Source organism: Brienomyrus brachyistius, chromosome 1 (assembly GCF_023856365.1).
Source record: "Brienomyrus brachyistius isolate T26 chromosome 1, BBRACH_0.4, whole genome shotgun sequence".
Classification (NCBI taxonomy): Eukaryota; Metazoa; Chordata; class Actinopteri; order Osteoglossiformes; family Mormyridae; genus Brienomyrus; species Brienomyrus brachyistius.
Genome location: NC_064533.1, coordinates 49,799,719 through 49,822,838, shown reverse-complemented (window position 1 = coordinate 49,822,838; position 23,120 = coordinate 49,799,719). Strand labels below are relative to the sequence as shown.

General features: G+C 42.4%; 1 protein-coding gene across 1 annotated transcript in view; it reads right to left on the bottom strand.

Annotated features, from left to right (window-relative positions):
* The window catches only part of LOC125741311 (kalirin-like), a 92,550-nt gene that overhangs the window by 16,571 nt on the left and 52,859 nt on the right, over positions 1–23,120 (bottom strand). Inside the window, 11 exon segments of the mRNA XM_049012726.1 lie at positions 500–577; positions 758–808; positions 930–1,022; positions 1,218–1,304; positions 1,455–1,524; positions 1,704–1,807; positions 1,980–2,046; positions 2,617–2,729; positions 4,686–4,826; positions 6,514–6,800; positions 16,471–16,717. Of these exon segments, the coding sequence (XP_048868683.1) occupies positions 500–577; positions 758–808; positions 930–1,022; positions 1,218–1,304; positions 1,455–1,524; positions 1,704–1,807; positions 1,980–2,046; positions 2,617–2,729; positions 4,686–4,826; positions 6,514–6,800; positions 16,471–16,717 (1,338 nt within the window).

The window sequence follows — 23,120 nt, the reverse complement described above, 5'->3', positions numbered from 1 at the left end:
TGCTCACTATCGATTATTTAGAGGAGGGATGTCTGGTACCTTGTGGTCTATTGGCAGGTATTTAAACTCATAAATAAATATTAAAAACTGTAATTACAAATTTTAATTTCCAAGTTTTAATTTCTAGGACCCAAATGCACCGCATCAGTTCCCATCCCCAAGAGATCTGACCCTACTGGCTCCCCTGTGGTTTGGACCAGGCCAACAGGGCACCTACGTAACACTTCCGAGGGGTGGGATTGGACCACATGTCTGCCTGAAATGCTCCCCAACATGACCTGACCTCAGTTAGTTTTGGAATTTGTTTTAATTTCAGTTTCGTTTTTGTGTCTCATTACCGCTTTCCGTTTCATTTTAATTTTGACAAAATGCTTTTATTATCATTTTCATTTCAGTGTTGATTAGCAACTCTGACCTTATTTAAATTCAGCCACTCTTCCTCCTAACCCCAGAGAAAAGTATGCACAGCTCTGGTTGAAAACAGCGCCCTCTTCAGTACCTCGTAGCCCTGCAGCCTGCCGAGATTCATCATGTCGTTGCACCGCTTGGGCACCAGGAACATCAGGTCCACAGCTTTCTGTAAATGAACATTTTAAAAGCACGAGAATCAGAAAAAGCATTCAGTGAATATTAAAAGAAAGAACCACTAAATTATCTGCTGACTCCTTTAATGTGCAGAAATACTATGTGAGAATCATCTGAGTTGGTCCCATAATCAAGGATACAGTAATGATAATGGATGCAGTACACGTCTTACCTGAATGGTTTGACAGTCTACACCTGCCTTCATGCAGTACTTCAAGAAGTCCTTAGAAAAAGAATATATTTAATTTAGCTTTCATTCAAGAGACTTTCAGAATCTCATGTGAGTTCTGACAGCTGTGGTGAAAGTGTCCCACAGTTCTTTAAAAAAAAAATCTGACAATTACCTTGAGAAGCAGCTGATATTTGGTTATTCTCTGGATTGGTTTTATGAGGAAATCACTAATGGACAGCCTTGAGTTAATTTCCTGTTGCACTACCTGTAAAACAAACCAAGTGTATCTCAGATGTGCTCCGTCCTCTCTAACCCATATGTTAAAATATGAAGTTTATTAAAAGATGATCTGTCATAGAATCTATAGTATCATTTTCTTTTCCTTTATATTGAGAGACAGTGAAATTGTGAAACACGAGATTGCATTCTGGAGCTGAGGAAGGGGAGGCTTGATGTTTACCTCGAAGTATGAATCGTACTCTGCCACAACATACTCGGACCTGGGCTTGTTCTGGCAGTAGATCACGTACATGTGCAAGCGTCTCTCCTGTGACAGCAGACACCCCATAAGCGAGTAAAAGCAGAGAAAGACTTATGTACCGCTTCGCACTCAACGAAATATCTAAATATGTTGTCAATTTAAATATGCAGGAACAAAAACATCGTTTATGGAGTTTGTTGATCCATGTGCACATACATGCTTTATGAACAGCTCTGCTAGCAGATCAGGGTTTTGCTGACATTTCTCCAGCTCACCAAGAAAAAAGCTGTAAGATACAAAACAGATCACTTCAGGTTATCATTTATATGTAATATTAGTACAAATCTGTATCTTTAATCATTTTTTATTAGCAGATAGGCTAGTGTGCTGCGTTTGTCCTCTTCACATATCAGAGAGCCTGTTTTTCTCTCAAGCCAACAAGGAAAAACGCAAACGGAGACATACTCTCTGTGCCAGTCGTAAATCTGGTGAATATTCCCGAAAACAATCTTGTCTTTTCCTTTCATGTCTTCAGGAATGCCTTTATCCTCGATCCTCTTCATAAACCCCTGGTGGGAGAAACACCAAACAATAATAAAATAATCCAGGTGGACGTGGCCGAGCGCAGAGCGCACAGCCTATTGCTAAAGCGCAGGGCGTCCGGGGCACTGGGTGATTAAAAAGAGCAGCATCTGCCTCATTTTGCCCGTATTCTGTGGATTTCTGCCAACATCCACTCACCTCCACCACAATTCCCAGGTCCTTCACATAATCCTTCTCAGTCTGGATGAGCTCATTAAGGACGAACCTGCAAGCCGGAGATTACAGAAACCTGACTTACAGATGCACCACCATGACATTTGTAACAGAGATGTGTGCAGTGTACCTGCATTTATTGGACAGCACATTTGGGATTTAACAAGTAATAACTGAATATGTAATAATGTACCGAACATCAAAGACTGACACACAGCAGGATTTTCATTTCAGACTTTGCTTTGAACCGTTTCCTTACCCAGCTTTCTAGATATATAATACATATAATAAAAATACAAGGAAAAATAGCTTATGCGTATTTCCCCCAAAACTTTGAGAAATGTTTAATAATTTTTCCTTGCCGAAAATTGATAATTAATATAAATATATTAGTTTGAGAAACCCTAAATCAGAGTACCAGATATGGTTGAATACTGCATTTGTACTGCATAAGTAAACTCAGAAAGCTAATGAATTACCATGAAACCCTTACTGGATGGGGTTTCAGTGACTGTGGAGACCCAGACAAAATTCAATAGGCCCCCACAGAAACACATTATTGGTGAACAGTTTCAGTGCCCCTGCTTTAGAAGACCACCCCCGCCCCCCTAACGGCCCATACATGCGTCCTCTGAGGGCCTTGGCCTTCTGCTCCATCTCCAGGTCTCGGGGCTGCGGGGGTGGCTCGGGGGGGTCCATAGAGCTGAACCCTGGGTAGGAGCCTGGCTCCAAGGTCTGTCGGGGGAGAGAGGTCAGAGGTCAGGGCGGCAGGTTTATGTGAGGAGGTTCCAGGGTTCAGGGAGACTAAAGGACTGTCAGGGGCTTGTTTCTGCTCTACTGTGCCATGCTTAAGGGCTATTTACTGCGGCGGTGGGGTCTGTAAATGTCTATTGCTTTATTTGGAGCTGGCCCCTCCTCCAGAGAGCTGAAAGAAAGTCGTTGCATGAGCATGAGAGAAAGGCAGGCAAAAGAACTGAGGCACACCTCTCACTAAAAGACACTCGCCCATATATATGTACTAGCAAGAGACACATTTTCATCCACAATGATTTAAATAGGGCCAGGGGCATGGCTCTTGGGGGCGTGGCTCTCGGTGGGCGTGGCTCTTGGGGGCGTGGCTTTCTGTGAAACTATCCATTGAGAAAAGCTGCCCCGGAGGTCGTCTTTGAAAAAAAGCGGCCCTACGAGTTTCCGGGATGGTTTCACTGTGCCCCATGAAGTGTAAAATGAATGCAGGGGTATTGGAATGCAGAACAGGATCACACCCTCAGTATCACTTCAAAAACAATACTAACATCGCAATGCTGAAATCCAAAGTGCCGAGAAATGGCCTGAGGTATTTCATTCGTGTGTCTTGTGGAGGAAACTCTTATAGTTACCAAAGATAACTTCAGTTATGTTTGCTACAGAACAATAATATTGCCTAATCCAATTCACATGATAGGAAGAGGGGAAGCAGCTACAAAAGGTCTGTTTGAAACCTTTTTGCTTGCTTGTGCTCTTTGTCACGTGAAACCCGGTCTATCGCATCTGAATCTGCTTCACCACACTTACCATCTTAGTTTTGACCAATTTTTCTATTGCACTGACAAGCTCGGCAGCACTGGGGACTTCGGCAGCGACCTGACGGGCAGCGAGCAAAGACGAGGACTGCAAGGCACAGTTTGATAGGACGAAGGGCGCGTTAGCAGAGGCACAGGGGGGAGAAGAGATACAAGTGGTTATTACAAGCACTCAGGAAAGAAAGTCAGGAAACATTAGTGGCAACCTTCGGGGATGGGTGTGGGGGAGAGAGGCAGTTTGGGCGCCAACAGCCGGTTGGCAGTTAGCATTACTACTTCCTGGATAGTCTGCTCTAGAGATCAGCAAAACGAGGCCCGGCTGTCACTAATGTAATGTAACCGCAGCTTGTGCAGGCCTTACTGGAAGCGTTTACATTTTCACAGGCAAATGTAGCTTGACCGCAACTCTCACTTTTCACAGTGCTGCTAAAATTCAACGTGAATAAGAGTGGAGAATGACTGCATTTCCAGTGCGGTGTAACACTGCCTTTTTCAAAAATGTTTCAATGCCTCGCTGGTCTACAGCCCATGAAAGTGTCGCTTCGCTGGGTTGTTTGCTTTATTTATTTTAGCTCACTAAGAGATAGAGACTCTAGAACTCCCAGGAATATTTCCAGAAGTGTGGAGGGAGACTAGGTCAGGAAAGGCACCATCGTTGAGTCAGACTTCTGTGGGTAAGTCTTCCAGCTGAAATAAGACCGGGGCAGAGACAAGATACAGACACAGGGACAACGCAGAAGGCAGAGGGAACGAGATGGACAGGGGGACAGGCTGAAGATGACGGCGGAGTGGGGACAGTGGCGACAGGCTGGCCGCTGTCGGCTCTATCAGGTCACTATCGGTGAAAAAGAGGGAGCTTCTGCTGGGTGGCAGATGTGAGGGGCTAAGGAGGAGGGGCCAAAGAGGACCTTCGTTTTATTCATCTCCTTGCCGACATTTTGAGGTTGGGGGGACAGCCATGCCCTGTGGGTTATCCATGCAGTCTGAGCACCCAGGTTAGGTCACTCATTATATCATGAAATATTTTAGTTAGCAAGTGATGTCACCGTGCACCTGCAGCCCTCATTTAGGGTCGTTCTGAAACAGCACCCCAATTGCAGGGGACTAGAAGCATTCCTCTTCCTCCTACCTTCTCATCCTGGGATGATGGGTCCTTGATGATCTCCATGGGAGGCGGTAGAGGCGTGTGCGACTCATCCTCGGGCTCCTCCTCGCCGCCGCTCTGCATTCCAGAGGAGGACTTGGAGAGGCTGCCCTCCTTCCTCCCCCGCTGTTAAAGACGCGGCAGTTAATGCAGCCCATTGTGACGATCTGGCCAGCAGTGCCGGCAAGGTCATCGCGTCGGGTCCCGCCGTATTACAGAATCTCTTTGTAAGCCAATAACTGTGGCAGGAAATTTTGAACGCAGAACAAGTCCGGCCAGGACGTCTCCAAAACAGCGTTCTAGCTTCAGCTGTTCCCTTTGGAATATTTTAAAGTCTGCAGATAAATATCGCTCAACGAACAACACGTGCCAGCAAGGAAGAAGTTAGGTGACAATAAAATGACAATTAAAAAAAAAAGACGAATTACTTCTAAAAGGAAACCGGCTTCACAAAACATGTGTCACTATGGACCACTTATACAGTTAGAGGTTTTTAAGTAACGTTCAAGTACGTGCCGAGGCTTACATTCAAAACGGTTAACCAGATGTTTCTGCTTTTAGGCTGTGTACAAATAAATAAACATGACACTGAAAGTCATGTTGCAGAAATGCTGAACAGATTCTTTGAGGGCAATGCTTCTTGGCAGAGCTTTGGCAGAGTGGCTAAATGAGGGCTAATTAACTGCAGACATTTTTTAGCACTTTGTCATCTCTGAAGAAGACACGGATGGAAGCGGGGCCAATTCTGCAACACGCAGTTCCAGTTATCAGATTCTAAAATCCCAGCTCCAGGTCAAATAAATGCTGTCAACTCATGAAATTATAAGACGGCGTGGACATGTCGGGGCAGGGTGAAGTTCTGTGACAAGAACTTTTAATCACCTCACCTATTCCTTACTGCCAATACCATAATAGTATAGTATTAGTAAAGCATAGTACTGTAGTATAGTATCAGTGTAGTAACAGTATTTTCTCTTGGCGCCAGAAACAAATCAAAACACTAACATCTGCACTTTCTGCAACCTGGCATCACTTTCATTTGTCCCTCATGCCTTTTATTTTTGTTCCTCCCACTGCTTTGCCAATCTCCCCACCCCTGTACCCAGACAAAGTCCCAATTCCCTCCCCAGGTTCCTCTGTCAGCTGCTTCTGTTCCCCATGCTGCCCAGAGCAAGTCTTACAATTAATTAATCACTTCTTCATGTGGAAACTGCCGTTCGTAAGTAGGACAGAGCAGCTGCTCTCTGCAAGTTAATGAAAGGCAGGTGCAGACCCACCTTATTTAATACAAAAGGAACTCTTGTTAGTAAATCGACCATAAGTGTCACGGTTTACAAAAAAATGGTGTATGACCGGCACAGATTGCAGGGGATAAGTACCCCATAGCTGAAATCCGGACAGAAATACTTAATTGCTCTGTTCCTCCGCTGGGTAGCAGCAGAATTGGGATGCGATGTCATGTGATGTTAATACCATGACTCACGTCAGTTCACATGGTGAATTTTGCTTAATGATAAAGACAAGGTCTTTGAGATAAAACTTCTGGAATAAATCAACCGTTCCTGGTCTGCAGAATGAGGTCAACTGGGGAATCAGCACGACTGGTGAGGGTCTCACTCTAGGATGGAATACCCGGTGTGACATAAGCGGCGGTCGTGTTTTGGGTAGATGGCAGATGCAAGTGTCTTTAGTCGATGTGGCCCTGAGGGCTTTCACTTCCTATGGGCAGAACCAGGTAAAGCACAGATAACACATGCAAATTGCATTGTGGGAAACGCACTGTCAAGACCAGCTTAAGAAAATGCATGGGTACCTCGTCGGCACTCTCGTCCTGTTGCACAGCATCAGTATCGCCGAACTTGGGAGGCCCCAAGTCGATGCTCTTGCGGCCGTCCCTCTTCTTGCCCTTGCTGGGCACCTTCTTGACGGCGTTGTCGGCCTTGCCGTGACTCAGCCGTCGCACGGGACTCGTGAGCCACTTCTTCAGCGTGTTGCCTGAGCGCTTAGGGCCCGGTGAGCTGCTCTGGATGGAGCTCATGGAGGTCTGTGGCTGAAGGGTGGCCACCGACTCTGTCTTTGTTTCCTGCCCACCATAATTCTCTGCAAGGCGAACCAAAAAAAAGCCACGTTAAACATCATCTATCATCCATCCATCTTCCAGGAGCTCATACCAGGAAGAATAGAGCACTAGGCAGGAGAAGATCCTGGTAGGAATTGAAGTCCATCACAGGGCACACACAAACACAGATGCATTGTCTTGTTTTTTAATTTAGCAATGCCAATTCACGTGATGCATATGTTTGGATGATGATAAGAATCACAACAGAATCGCACTAAGTTTACCAAGTCAAGGCAGTTTATCAATTGCAAACTGTGTCTACTTTTCTTTCAAATGAAGTCATACAGATGATTTTGACAAACTATATAATAATAAAGTACTGGGCTGCTAACAGCTACTGCCGTGTCACAACAAAGTGTTTTAAAATCTACCTGGAAATTAAGCTTCTAGCCTCTGAATCAACAGACTATGTCTTTCTATAAGGCCTTGTAGAGAGCACCTATCAACGCAGAAACACCCATATGGTTTTTTTATTAGTACAGACCCAACCTGTACATCTCATCTGATCACGTTTAAAGATGAAAGAGAGGTTCTGAACCTGGTTTGCCCACCATGAAACGATAATAAAGTTCAAATTCTCACTGAGGTGCAGGATGTCTGCATGGTCCCGATACTGAAGAAAAAACACAATAGAGCACAGGACCAAACAATAACGTCAAATCCAGCCTTATTGTGAAGAATAACATAACAAGGTGACCCTTCCGCTGTGTCCCCAACATCCTCTCATCCCTTTCCTGTCTTGAGTATGTATAAGAGTGAACTCACTAGCAAACATACTCAATGCTGGAGAACTTTGCATACAAAGTACAAAAACAGGGCAGGTAGATTGCTATCTTACATTGTCTGGGAACGCTGGGTGGCGTCCCACTCTGAATGATCGTGGGATAGATAGGGCTGATCTCCCAAGGAATGTGATAATTCCAGTCCTCCATCATGTCTATAGACTATAGCTCTTAGAAACAGCCAAGCAGTGATTAGCAGGACCTTGAGTGTGAGTGATGTCCCTGCAGCGGCTGTGAGCCACTCATGGGGCCAAACCCCCAGGACTGTACATGCCACTGATCTCACCACCATCTTCCGCACCAGAGGCAGAAATGCCTCAAGTCTGTCACATTCTCAGATGTTAAAATCATTATAAAAGTCATCTGTGAGAAAAATAAAATTAGAAAGGCCATCTGCTTTGCACATTAATTACACGACACTGGTGCCTCTTCAATAATTTCCTCACTCTATACGAGACTAATTACTCCTTTCCATGCAAGTAATATGAGCAGACTGTCTGCTCTTTAAGTAATTTTAACCTCAGGCTGTTTAATGACTGAATTTGATACCAGATCTTAACCCTAATTTCCTTGTTTACCTTTGTCATCAGTATAAAAAATGTACATGTGAGATGGAAGTCTCTTCCCAGGAAAGACAGCTAAGGTTCCCTCATCCTTCCACAAGCCACCCGGCTAACTTAATCTAAACCATAATAAGTCAAAGTCTTGGTTAACTGGATTTCTTACTTGAGGAATCTAAAGGCACAGGATTTATGATAAATCTCACGGCAGTATGACAGATTGATGAATACCACCCCTGTTAGTCAAGCTCCCACTGGCTTGCAAATCCTTTAGAAAAGAAACAGAATTCTGATAGTACACCTGGGCCATGTCAAACTCCCTACTGATGAGCACTGAAAATATACATCAAGGCGCTGGCACCCTGATCTCGTGGTGGATGCCTTGTATTGCGTGGGAGACCACAGCATTGCCTGGCCGTTATCGGATTATGGACCGTCTTTCCCCATGGAGAAAGTAAACACTCCTGCTTCAGGAATGATGTTTTCCCTCAATGGATAAAGTGCACCAAGGTGACAGAGAAATATGCAATGAAACGATGGCCATGTACTGTGATGTTTGCTCCATGTCTGCTGTGGAGATCTTCAATTGCCATGCGAGGACACACACACACACACACACACACACAGAAGTTTGAAATGATATCTTTGTGGGGACCCTCCATTCATTACTATGGGAGACACTCAACCTGACGACCTTAACTCCAGCCCTAACCCTAACCATAAGTAACCAAACTACATACATGTTTTTGGAAAAGTTGGTCTGGTTTCACAGTGATATTCCATTCTAAACCACATATTGTGAGTGTGTGTGTGTGTGTTTGGGGTGGGGAATTAATGCAGAGGATAATTGCTTCTCTGATGCTTCTCTGAGCGACAACTAATGAAAAAGTTCCAGTGGCTACAGTGAAAGACACTTCAGTTTTTCAGGCTCCACCTTCAGAAAAACTTTGTTTTGGAATATTTTCTGTGGCTAAACATTAACAGACCCAAACATAAATTAATCAAAAATGGTTCCTAGTATAGAGGCTTAAAAAAAAATCACGATTGTTAAATCCTGTTGTTTTATACCAGAAATGTACACAAACTGAGTGGTGCTAACTAGCCGATAACATTCGAAGTCAGTTCAAGATAATGAGATTCTACATTATCCTGGACTGAGGTGCCAGAAACCGCGTCAAGAATGCTGCAGGAAAAAATACCTACCAATCACCGATTACGCAACTAGCAGGAAACAATTTATTCAGTTGAAATATTCATTTGGCAGAAAAGTGCTCCCTCACTACATTGTCTGTCTCATTATCCTTGACTATCCTTGATTACCCCAGAAAACCAGTTTAGGGGCTGTAAGTGAGAATGGACTCAAGTGCCTTAAAGAATGGTTTTCAGAGCCAGAGCAGGCATCTCTGAGAAAACTCCCTATTTACCAAGCACCGAGTACAGCGGTGGGTATATAGAATTTTAGCTCTTATCTTACTTTCAGTTAACAGCATACAGGACACCTCCAGTGAGGATATATCTCTTTCATTCGGTATATGCTATTAAACCACACGCGTGTGTAATTTCCTGAAAATATTCCACTTTGTCATCAGGAAGCTTCAGGATTATCATTACGCAGGGTATCATAAATATTTTGTATTATAAAACAAGTCTTCTCCCTTCATTACAGCTTAAAGATGATTTTTTTTAGTTTTTTTAGCATGCATACACTATAGCACTGTAAATGGCAAAACATGCAGTGACACAGGTTTTTACAACACATCAGTTCCCGTAACAATTATGAAAGGAAAAGCGGTAGCTGTCAGGTGTGGTAGAGTCTGTAGAGCATGTATATACAAAACATCCAACCCGTAAGACAACACTCCAAGCAAGACGGATTCTTTCCTTCAGTACCATGTGAGAGATCCCACATGCAGGACGAATGAAAACACACCCTGTCTGTCAGCTGAAGGAACCTGACCAACCTGCTGTCCCACAAGTGCCTCCACAATTCGAAACTCTGGGTCTTACCTCCTGCAACATATCTTAAATTTTGATTTAACGTCTCCCAGATACTGACTTTATCTTTCTGTTTCCCAGCTGTAACTGAGTTCCATTCATTCCGAGAAATCACGGCATCTTACAGGTTATTTTCATTCCATTGCTGACGAGGCAACAATCTTAACATGCCAGACGTACATCTATCTATAAGCCTGAAGAGTTTTTATCAGTCATTCTTTCAACACGATGTACTCAAAATGTGATAGAAGCGAGATGTCTGGTTAATCGTTTGCAGACTTGGTGATATAGCCAGGTTCTTGCTATTTTTCTTGTTGGTCAAGTAAAACAACTAAGAAAAAACTGCTTATAAAGAGGATGAAGTCACTTAATTGTTGGCTTACATTCATTGTTTTTTCAATTTCCTTCATGCAGGCCTGGACACATGAGCAGTTAAACTCGGTTATACAAACAGCTGAAAATCAGGCAAATACCTCAGCTTCTTCCACTTGTAACAGTGTGACACAGTGTAACTGATTTCAAAGAAGACACACTCTTCTCCGTCATACCATGGACAGCACGGCTTGGGATTTTTTAAAAATACGCTCCTCCCAAACTGAAGACTGGTTTATGAATGCATCGCTTGTTCCTGAGACAATTCCTTCGGGACTGTAGCTGCACACGAGCGGTAGGTTTGTTCTTCATCTTGGTTTTGTGCTCAGGCTGGGAGGGGGGGGGGGTTGGTCTTATCACTGATCACAGACAGCGGCCTCCTGGGTTAATGGATAATGAACGAGTCATGCAGGGCCCCATAGTGGAGTGCTACCGCGGCTCAATCATCAGCTGAAAGGAGAATCCGGATGAACAGGCTGACTGAGAAAGAAGTTCCGACATGAACCAAAAGCATCCAACTATAGATCTGCACATGTCCATTTGCAATAAGTCTCAAAGTCCACAAGGGAGTAGAAATCACAAGGAACAAAACACTCACTGAGATCACATGTTGTTAAAAAGCTCTATATTTCAATGTAGCTGTAGTCACTTACAACCAGCAGCACAGAACCCTTAAATATGAATAAATGAACCCCTACGGACATAATGCGGCATCCCTGACCCACATTTTCTAACCTGCCGTGTGCCGAGATTCGCAGTGGGATTTACAGCATTGCCATGTTGTTCATAAAAGACCTCCCAGTCATTGGAAATTGCAGTTTAGCCCCGTGGCATGAATTAGTAATGAAGATCAGTCTGGCCACTGCTCATTGTCTTAATCACAGCTGAATGTAATAAATACACGCCTGTTAATAACTGTAACAACTATGCTACAGTCATCTGAGTAGTCATTTACAGTCATTTTCCATTATGAAAAATATATCACCAATGACAATCCGTTACAGAAACTAAATGAATCCTGGAGACTGGTGATTATGATTTCCTGCCAGCCTTACCTTGTGTTATTCTACCTAAAGACATTCCAAATATCCACGCACCTGATATTCAAAGTTACGCACCTGCCCGTTTCATACAGCAGCAGCAGCATTTTTCCAGTATCCAGGTGAAACAAGAGCGACAGGAGCAACACTTCCTCCCGCTTTTCATCCTTAGTTCATGGCTGAGCACGTACCCGTGGCAGAGAGAGACAGGAAGGGCTCACACATGTAGCATGCACTGCAGCCCTGGCACTGAACCACTGCTCTAAGTTCAGCCTGCTCAGTTTCACAGCGTGGGGGAGGAGCCTGGGAGTGGGCAGTGATAAGGGGCGGGGCCAGACAGTGGGGAGGAGGGGCAGGGGGAGGAGATTTCTAACACTGCAGTTTACTGCCTCCTGTTCACCAGTCTGCTGGACAGAAGACAACTACAGATAAGTATGACACTGTGCTTCAAATGGAAAGACTAAATATCCAGGCAGAACGTGGAGAAATTCCTTGGAGGTTTACTGGGCAGTTCCTTCCTAAATGAGTTATATTATTTCCATTCAGACACTGTAAATAGAAAGAGCAGTTTTAGGTGGTTAGATAGAATAATATATCCGTTAAGGACTGAGTGTTCAGGACAAAAGATATTATATAGGATATTGTTCAAGAAATATGTGCCACAGTAATGTGTGGTAACCATCCATTTCAGCCGCACCCTAAACCACACCAGACGTGATGTAACAACGCGAAATCTTAATGGATTTTTTACAAAACTCTAACATCCTGATGAGACAACAGCTTTCATTTCCCGCTACGCACATGCCTGTCACACTTACTAGTCTTTTAACATTTCCAGACTCATGAGCTTGCACAACTGAAAAAGCTTTCATCTTAAAGGTTACCAGTCAAGCTCAGGGAGAGACAAGCCTCCTTTAGTCCTGCGGATGATCTGCATGGTAAGTGATGTACCCACCCCCCCCCCAACTGCCTGAAGAGGGCTCCTGCGTTGCGGCTGCCCCACTTTCCACGCAGATGCTCAGCCTGCCTGCAACTCGACTTAATCCTGTTTTTTGGCTGTTCTGTGCATCACATAGCTAGTAAAATAAATTGTGATCTGCAGTTCACGTATAACTTGGAGGTGCGCTGGCTCTAAAATCTTCATTTCTTTTTGCTGGCGTTTATGGACGCGGAGCTGGGAAATAGGACAGGTTTAGGGCTGAGGTTTTCCAGCACAGTCGCCTGTGACCCTAGCCAGAGACCCGGAAATAACCAGGCTCAGTGTGTTTATGGGAAACAGTCAAACGTAAGATCTGGGCGTAACATTCAGGATCAGCTTTGCGCAGATGGCAGTAAAGACGACTTGGATGCTTTCAGTTTCCCCGTAATTCTCTGAGGTGATGCACACATGAGGGGCTAGGGCATGGAGGGGGAGGGGCTGTTAAACATACTGTAATTATAAACATGTAAACTCATGGTTATGAACTTTAATGGTAACCCTTTCTATGAATTCCAAGTCTATACGAATCTTTGAACACATTCATAATGCATTATAATGCATTTATAAAGCATTATAAACATGGCTATAAATATTTATAAAAAGGCATACATTACAGCCATGTTTACTATGCATTATGAATGCTTTATGAAGTGCTCATCTATAATGTGCTATAGATACCTTCATAATGCAGTACAAAGCATCAGTAATGCTTATGACGACCAAGATGATGCATTATGAAGGCATCTATAGCGCATTATAAATGACAGCTTCATTGGAGCTTATGAAGTAGTATAATGAACACTACATCATTATGTGACTGTCAATAGAAGATGCTGTATTGCTTTATTAATTCTTATACCTACTATTAAAATGCATTTTTAAGGTATGTATAATGTATTACATATTACAGCTTTAAACAAAGTGTTACCACTTTAAAGATATAAGACAGATTAGTCAAATGAGAAAGAAACTACTATTATTGCTAAATTACAGGAAATATAGTTATAATACACAAACAAATGACCGGCAAAAGCACACAGTCAAATTCAAAGGTCAAATATATACTGTATACACAAACACACACATACAAACACTTTTTTCCTCCAGACATATCTCTACCTTTTAAAATACATGTTACATAACCCCATAACCCAGATAAGGAAATGTCTATCCTCCTAAATTTCACATGATAACAACATTGGTTTCTCCTTTTAAGTCGTTTCAAGAGCCAGATTGTGGACTACTTTCATCTTGGAACAACAACCACAGGCTTTTGTCCTGTTAAATTTAAACAACCTTCTTTCCACAGTGTGAGAAAAGTAGGTCATCGCTCACCAAGTTAAGATATACAACAAATTCCTCTGGGCACCAGGAGTGTACAGTTAATAAATGAACGAGACCCCTGAATCTTAGCTAGCTTCACTTGTAGTGTCCATAGCACTTCCTCTGTGGGATGCAGGAATACGGACGGTAACAATGACATCTATAAAAACAAAGACTTATTTGTCATTCTCAGTCCATGCATATAAAACAAAACCAACACTTTACTAGTAGGACAACACTTTACAGACATCCTTTAAACCCAAAGAATAACATGAATAACCATTAACTAATTAATAAAACAGCTAAAACAGAAGTGATTAAAGGGGCATGCGGTCACTATCATTACAAAATATGTGTAAATGTGCTCATTACAATGGGAGCTAAGTAGTGTCAGAAAAAGCAATAGCAAAATATGGCAAATTAAGTCCACTTTTCATTCATTCACTTTCTATACCACTTTGTTCTGTTCAGGGTTGCCGAGGGTTCGGAGCCAGGCATGGAAACGACAGGGGTGCCAACCCATCACAGGGCACACCCACCATGCACACCTACGGGCAATTTGGAATCTCCAATTCACCATAGCGTGTTCTGCGTCGGGAAACCAGAGAACCCGAAGGAAACCCCATGAGAACATGGGGAGAACATACAAACTCCACACAGGTAGAACCAGGAAAGAGACTTCAACCCTGATCCCAGAGGTGTGGTGCTAACTAGATACAACCAGATAACATTCAAAGACGATGTGCAAATGAGGAGGCTGACTACTATATCAATAAGTTATAGAGCAATAGAATTTAATTCTGATTATTGCATTGTGACATGCTGTTTTTGGGAAAAGCAGAATGAATATTAATGCTCATAACAAAATTCTCTCCCAGTAATACAGGTCTTGCAAGTCTGAAAATATGTATTCACTCAGCTTGAATAGACATGAAATCTATTCAAATGACCATCTATGATGACCTGAGTTTACTGGTAATTGGGTACTAATATTGCTACATCCTGCTATTCATTATCCATACTGTGAATAATACTACAATATTACAATACACCCTGATATTAACATGCATACCAGACATTCAAGGCTGGTTATGTTTTAAAGTTGCTCCACCTAAAATGACACAGACTACAAAAGCCTTGTATGTAGTATTATACATACAATAGAGGTTATGGAAGATGAGAGGATGAATTTTATTCAAGCATTTCCGTGTAAGTAAATGGAAGAAGAAATCTGGCTTATTGTCTAGAACTTCCCTCTGGAGTGACTCTAAATGATTACTGATAAGCCCCCAGTAGCTTCCATTACTGGATAACATTGCTGAATAGCACAGTGGGGGGAGGCCACATATTAAAGAGTATTCATCTGATTTGAGAAGAAAAAAAATGGTCTATTTTCCAGTCCACTGTGCACTACCCTAACTATCCTGCAACACCTCTCACCCTTATGTCAGTTCGGGAACTTAAACAGTCATAGCACACAGCCCAGAAGAAACAGAAAACTCTAAACTTTATTTTTATCTTCAACAACATCACTTCCTATTAGCCACAGAGCAAAAAAGTCCTGAAATACTGGCTGAATGTCAGGAATCATATAAAAATATCAACTTTTGTCAGTAAGAATAAGTAGCTATATTTCAGCCATCAAGCAGAAAACAGAATATGGATAATCGCCATCAATAGCGCTTATAATCCTCTTTATAAAGTGTTCTGGGTTTATTTCTCCATGTGGTACCCTGCTCTGTTCAAAGTGTAATGCACAATGATAGTAAACTATATATAGTTGAGAGAACACAGAGATTTATTACTAGAGCAACATGCTACCCCAACACTGATATTAATGATGATATTAATAAGAGAGGAGGTAAGGAGCGTGTGCTGATTACAGCGTGTTGCCGCACCCACCACACGACAAACCACCTCAGGGATGAGAACCTGAGTGCAGACATGTGGCGGGTGATACCTCAGGACCAACAAGTCCGAATGGACCAGTGTGAGGTTTTTTTCCAGTGGCTGGAGTGCCAATCCTGCCACCAACCCCCAAGTGTTTCCCCTGTAAGTTGGAGGACCACCTTATAGGGCTGGATGTAGATTAACATCATACCCATGATGAAAGAATAGCAGGTTAAGGGTCTAGCTCAAGGGCCCAATGGAGTAGAATCACTCCAGTTATCCACAGGATTTCAACCTGCACCTGTCCAGTTGCTGGCACAGATCCATAGCCTCAGAGCATCCAGTCCACCAAATACTAATTAGCAATTAATTAGGATAACCTTAAATTCATAGCCAGTGAGTTTACTTTACTAATTGCCAAATCGTTTTTTTCTGTTTGCCATTCCTTTTGGAACAAACTGCAAAAGTGACAACAATGCATTTCTCAATAATTATGTTTATGAAAAGGCACTATGCAGATTGATGTATGATTGACCGGGTGATGCATTTAAGGAGCGTCACACAGACCATGGTTTCTGAGAGATGGGCACTGACATAGGAGGTGGACACACTCTCGTTTTTGGTGACTGCCATTAAAGCCCACACTCCCTTCATCGTTCAGCCCGCTTGTCACATGACCTAGTCTACGAAGACCCCCACAATGATCTTACCTTTCCCCGCCGGGAAGAAGCAGTCCATTTCAACGCTGCTGCGAGAGTGCGAGATGCAGAGGGCGCTGCTGGGCACCAGGCCCTCCTGGGGGGGGCTCCTGTCGGTGGTCCGAACCAGGCACCAACCAGGCCGCTCGCTGGGTCTCTCCAACAGCTCCACCGTCTGGCCCGTCTGGACACTGAGCTCAGTGCTGCAGCCGGCCGTGAAGTCGTGGAGCACCACGGTGAGCTCACAGCCTCCGGACAGCTGCCGGGGGTAAGAGCGAGAACAGGGGACCCACTGAGGAACAGCCCTTAAGTTTAAATGAACAGCACGTCTCAGATAGCAGGTGGCACGGTGGTCAAACAGACGGTGCCCCAGCGTCAGGTCCTCATCCTAAAGTGCCCCCAGTGAAACACCCAGCTGTCAGAACAGGAAGCAACGCTGTGGAAAACACTGTGTCACTCTTCATTCCGGTCAGCGTCCGGTAGGGAAGGAGGGACACATGCTCCTCTGAAACAGGGAGATTACAGAACATTTAAAAGCGATACTCAAAGGACACTTTTGTGATTAATCCTCCAGCCCCATTATAAATATCCGGGTGGGCTGCTTTAAAATGTGCACGGCCTGTGTTACTGTCGGAAAAGCATTCGCAGGCCGATTCTTCATCAGGCATATTTCAAGTCATAATATATGGAAAAAAATCCACTGAACTTCTCAAAATGCATTTTGTGATGGATAATACAGCTATTATTCATAGATGATTCTCTTCCCTAAGCTTGAAAATATACCCTTTCAAAAACCAGTGCTGATAACTTGGATGACATGTATGAAAGGATAAAAGTGAAAGAATAGAGCATTCTTTAAAGACAATTATAGGCTAAAAGCCATTTCATGGTAAAATGGTTGGACTGCATTACAGATATCCCTTTAACGATTTATTTTAATTAGTGAGATATTCATGTATAAATGTAATTCCCCAACTATTACTTTACTTTCAGTTCAGATGCTAATCTCTACCATAACAGAAAACAGCTGCAACGTCAAGGTTCAGTTTTTCATAATCGTGTAAATCACGGTTGAGGGATGACCTCAGTAACCATGAAAACTAAGATTAAAGCATTAACCTGCAAAGCATACTGACAGCCCCAGGTTAGCCAGCCTCCAGTTGGCACTGAAGTAGGCTTTACATACTTTGGCATGAAATTCTCATCATTGCAATCCTAGGGCATTGCTAATGTCTACCTACATGTTACCTTCGTGCAGGAAACTCAGAAGCTTCCCTCTGCTTGATGCCGTTGATATCTTACAAATTACAGGAAATGAGAGGCAGACAGAAGACCAGTGAGCCCGTGCGTTAATCTGCACCAAGACTCACCGATAGCAGCGGCGAGAACATTCGCCATTACATGAGCTCATGGCGTGAAAAACTCAGTGAAGATGGAAGTTTCAGGACATGAGAATGGATGGTCTTTGCTCTTTGCAGTGAGTGGGAGAGCTGCTGGAACGTTTTAATTGTGCGCAGAGGAATTTGTGAGAGCTTCATGCATATCAGTCACTATTGAGGATAAGGCAGAGGTGGGAAGCAATAGAACAACCTGACAGCTGGAGAAGAGGAGGACTGGCTGGATAATTAAAAAAAAGGAATAATTGTAAACCTAAGATTTCTTTAAGAATTAAAAATGCATCTTTCATAGACATCACATGGTCATATTTAAAAAATTTTTTTTTACCTAGATTATGAGGTAAAACTTTACTTAAGGGGGTACAAGTAACTTAGTAACTCAGTTAACTACGCAAGCACAAATCTCCCTAAACAAATATAGTACCTGCATGAAATAAATGAACCATTATGACTGATTAATGATGAAAAAACACAGGACTAGTGCACAACTAACACTTAATTTCTGGTTAATTAATACATTCAGTAAGAGCATACTGTACTAGGGGTGGCATGATGGTGCAGTGGTTGGCACTGTTGCCTCACACCTCTAAGACCAGGGTTCAAGTCTCTGCCTGGGTCACATGTGTGCGGAGTTTGCATGTTCTACCCATGTCGTTGTGGGGTTTCCTCTAGGTACTCTGGTTTCCCCCCACAGTCCAAAAACATGCTGAGGCTAATTGGACTTGCTAAGTTGCCCATAGGTGTGCCTGTGTGAGTGAATGGTGTGTGAATGTGCCCTGCAATGGGCTGGCTCCCCATCCTGGGTTGTTCCCTGCCTCCTGCACATTGCTTATGGGATAGGCTCCGGGCAACCCAGTAGCAGATGGATGGATGGATGCACTCCTGCACTATTTGTGCCCCCTCAGGTAAAGTGATACAAAATATCAACTTCTTTTCCCAATATGAAATTTGCAATGAAAAATTCAACTAGTCTACTGGAAAAAAAGATCAAAAATCAAACATCTGAAATAGTGTGTCTGGGTTAAGTCTGTCAGCCATTCAAGAATACTAACTATCTACCAGGCACAATAATTATGTAACTGCCTACTACTGAACTACTCAGAATCTCAGCCTACAATTTCATTGGTCACTTAACCTTTAATTCTCTTCCTTGCTTTCCTTGATACCCGCATTTGTCACCTGAGGTTTAACTTGGTTACTCTGAAGACAGCGTCCAAACACCACTCTGTAGTTTACTGCATAAATACTATTTCTCAAAACCAGCCAGTTTCTGCATACGGTAACATCCATAAAGCTCCATTTAAGAGTCCCTCATCATTTTCATTCTGGCAAAGAGAAGAAACATAGGAATTATTTAGGTACCACTTGAGGGCTGTTAGTAGGAAATGCACATGCATACATCATGTTACATATCCATATAAGGTTCATGACAAATTATTCATCAAAAATCTTCAGGGACTGAAACAGCCATAACTTATGTAAGTCTTATGAAGATCTTGTGCAGGCCACTTCATTTAAAGTGTGACTATAATTTAATATATTTTTCCATACTTCGCCATAAATGAGTAATACATTAAGGTTTGCTTTCTTGTGGCTGAATCTAGACCAACTGTTGATCTCACATTTTAATGCGAACTTAGTTTTATTAAGAAAAACAAACGAATCTTTTCTTGAATGGCTGTTTAATGCCTCAGTCAGGACAAACAACATCTTGCTTCTCAATTAGATGAAGTCAAAATAGGCCTTCATGACATAAAATCCATCTAACTGTGGTAAATTTGTGTTTCCAATATTTCTAACAGTTTTTATTTCGATCATAAATCTAACTATAGCCACTTATATACCATAATTATAGTCATGAAAAATAAGTTTACAGGCCCATAACCCCAGAAATCAAAGTGAACTAAAATCTAAAGTGAAAAGCTTAACTAATCTACGACATTTACTTCCATGGTTATATCGGGCATTAAATAGGATGCATTTTAAATCAGCTAGAGTCTTCAGCTAACTTAAAAGTTTTGGGCTTTTATAAAATACATATGAAACATCTGCCGTGCAAAGTACTGGAAATCACACCAGCCAGATGACACTTAAAACTCCGGGATGTAATTGTTGGGAGACGAGTGAATGTACTGTCTGTGCTATGTACACGAAGCATGAGAAGCTGGAAAAATGTCAGTGGAAAACATCTACAACATCTTTGTACGTTTATATTTTGAGAATTGTGTCAAAGGTCACAAAAGCTCTACATATACTTAACTGCCAGGATATATATATATAAAGGTGTTTTGACTTTAAATTATAAAAAAAAAATAATTACACACGCACACACACACACATATATTTTTTCCTCATAAGCATTGTGTTCTCATCTCGGGATGTAATTAAAGTCTTCTTAAAAATAATCTGTTTCATGACATCAGCAGCGTAACTAGTGTAAAGAAGAACTGTCCAGAACATCAGGCGTGTCCATCTTCTCTAGAAGTTCCAGGAATACATGTTCTCTCAAAACAAACAGAGAACCTATTTCAAGGGTGACCACAAATCTTTGGCAGACTCATCCTTACACATTTGTGCACCCTCAAACTATAGCTTTTTAACGTGATGCTTAAAAAAACTGTAAAAATATATGCTTTGGCTCAAAAGATAAATAAGCTGCAAGTGAGTGTTTTTCCAAGAGGTACGATCATTTCAAACATTGTGTTTCAGAGTGTTTTACTCATTCTAGTGAAAAAGTAAAGAAATACACCCCCCACTCCCTTCTAATCCCTTTTCCTCTTGCACACTCCAACCTCTACACTCTCTACTCCCCTTACATACTCTCCAAACCTCTCCAAATCATCTTTATTAAAAGTCCAGCTTTGTGTGACCTGTTTCAGTTCAATCAGGCTGTCCTTTCATGTACTATCACTATGTGGGGCTGCTTCAATTTTTCTGTGACTTGATTCAAAATCTGTCAAATACTTTTTGAGTTATCGTGCTAATGATCTACGTGTCTGCAGTATTTTTAGATAAAGGCAATGTTTGTTCATTACTTTAAAATGGATAAGAATCACAATGAAGTAACGTTTGTTAATGCGATTTGGGGGGAGGTCACCAGTAGTCTTGTGAAGCAGTATCAGGTGAACGGGATTATCTGTAATGATTTGTTCCACCTGTGCTTCATTAGAAATGATTTGAATGGTGCTGCTCTGTTTTACTTTGCCCCCAGGTCACAGTGTCAGGGCCAGGATCACTGGAGCTGCCTGTTATTGGTTTAATTCCCATTTGGTTTTGCAACCATAGTCTTGGGTTTGATTGAATTACTTTCCTCTCTGGACAAATCAGCTTCTTAATTGTTTTTTTTTTTTAAGTTTATGTCTGTGTTAACTGTGTCCCTGCCTGGTCCCCGTCTACCCTTGAAAAAGGAGCATTCTGTAATAAAGCTGCCAAGTGATGGGGTTTCGTTTGCAGTCTCGTCCCAAAATGCACTCGATGGCGATCAGAATTTAATCATTAATTAGCCACTCATGTGAAAGATGTCATTCGCTAATACACACAGTCTGCTCGCTTTGTGAAATGCATGCATAATGAATACAGGTAAATACAAATCAACAGTCATAAATATCGCCAGTATATGTTAAACCTGTGCTGAATCTGCATTTTACATTGATGACTGACCAACTCCTCGTCAGAAGACAGGTCAGCTCTTGAAACAGACCTGGGAAATAAGGAGGCAAAGTATATTTAGGGACTATGCTGAGGTAGCCACCATAAAATCAGATGTATTTGTGTGTCCCTGAAATGTGGGGGCCACTCAGGTCCGAGTCCATCTGTCTGGACCACCATCTGTGGTGTCAGATCACTCCAATTGGCGGAGCTGGAGGACAGGTTGCTAGGTGATGGTACAGCCCACCACACGGCTGGTAAATGATACTATGGTTTGGATAAGCAAAGAGACAGATGCTGGCTTGTTTTGGGAAAAAGGGGGAATGTGCTGGGTAATGTGTACAGGTATAGGATTTATGATTAAGAGGTTAAAAGCTTAAATACATTGAGGATAATAGTGTTGTACTGTTATTTTCTGTATCTAAGCTACTTCTGGATGCTATGACCGGCACACAGTAATGAGAAATAATGTTAATGATAACATTCAAAACACCTGCAGATGTACTAAGTAACATAAAATCACATCCACAGTACTAATGACACGATTCATATTCTTTGGTTCCCTTTAAATTGTTCTCACTGACATGAAACAAAATCCTCTTTCATAAGTGGCATGTATGACTTCTCAGGTCCCAGATACTGAACTTGATAACTCTCTCATTGCTATATTGTTTTGCTAAATTACAAAATTGCATGCGTGTACAGACCATAAATCTTTTCACAATATTTTTTGCAGATTTTTTCAAGTACAATAGACAGCATCATCAACCAATGCCATTTCCAAATAGGGAAACGCTTTGAGACGAAGACTCTAGCACTACTGCGTTATTTCATGATTATGCCTCATTTCCTGCCTACGGTCTCAAAACATCCATAGCCTCCTAAAAGACGTTCAGGGATCCAACATTTACTGCAGAGAAATAAATCTGAAATCCATCCATTCATCCATTTTCCAAACCGCTTATCCTATTGGGTCGTGGGGGGTCCGGAGCCTATCCCAGTAGCAATGGGCATGAGGCAGGGAACAACCCAGGATGGGGGGCCAGCCCATCGCAGGGCACACTCACACACCATTCACACACACATGCAGTCCTACAGGCAATTTAGCAAATCCAATTAGCCTCAACATGTTTTTGGACTGTGGGGGGAAACCGGAGTACCCGGAGGAAACCCCACGACGACATGGGGAGAACATGCAAACTCCGCACACATGTAATCCAGGCGGAGACTCGAACCCGGGTCCCAGAGGTGTGAGGCAACAGTGCTAACCACTGCACCACCATGCCACCCCTAAATCTGAAATCATCATTTAAAAAAAATCGAGTAATAAATTTGAGACGTGAAATCAGATGTGCCTCTCTTTTCAAATAATGCACTTCAAAGGAATATCGGAGTATTAATAATATAGCAACATATTCTACATATAGATACCAACCTCTTATGATAGAACAACTGCAGCCAAAGTTGCTTTTCAAAGTAGAAATTTACAGATTCAACTTCAAATCCAATGAATTGATTGATCAAACATGCAAACAGGTGAATTTCTCCTCTGCCTCTCACACTTGTGCTTTCCCTTGATCATCTGAAACTCATCCACTTCAGCATGCGGGTGTTACA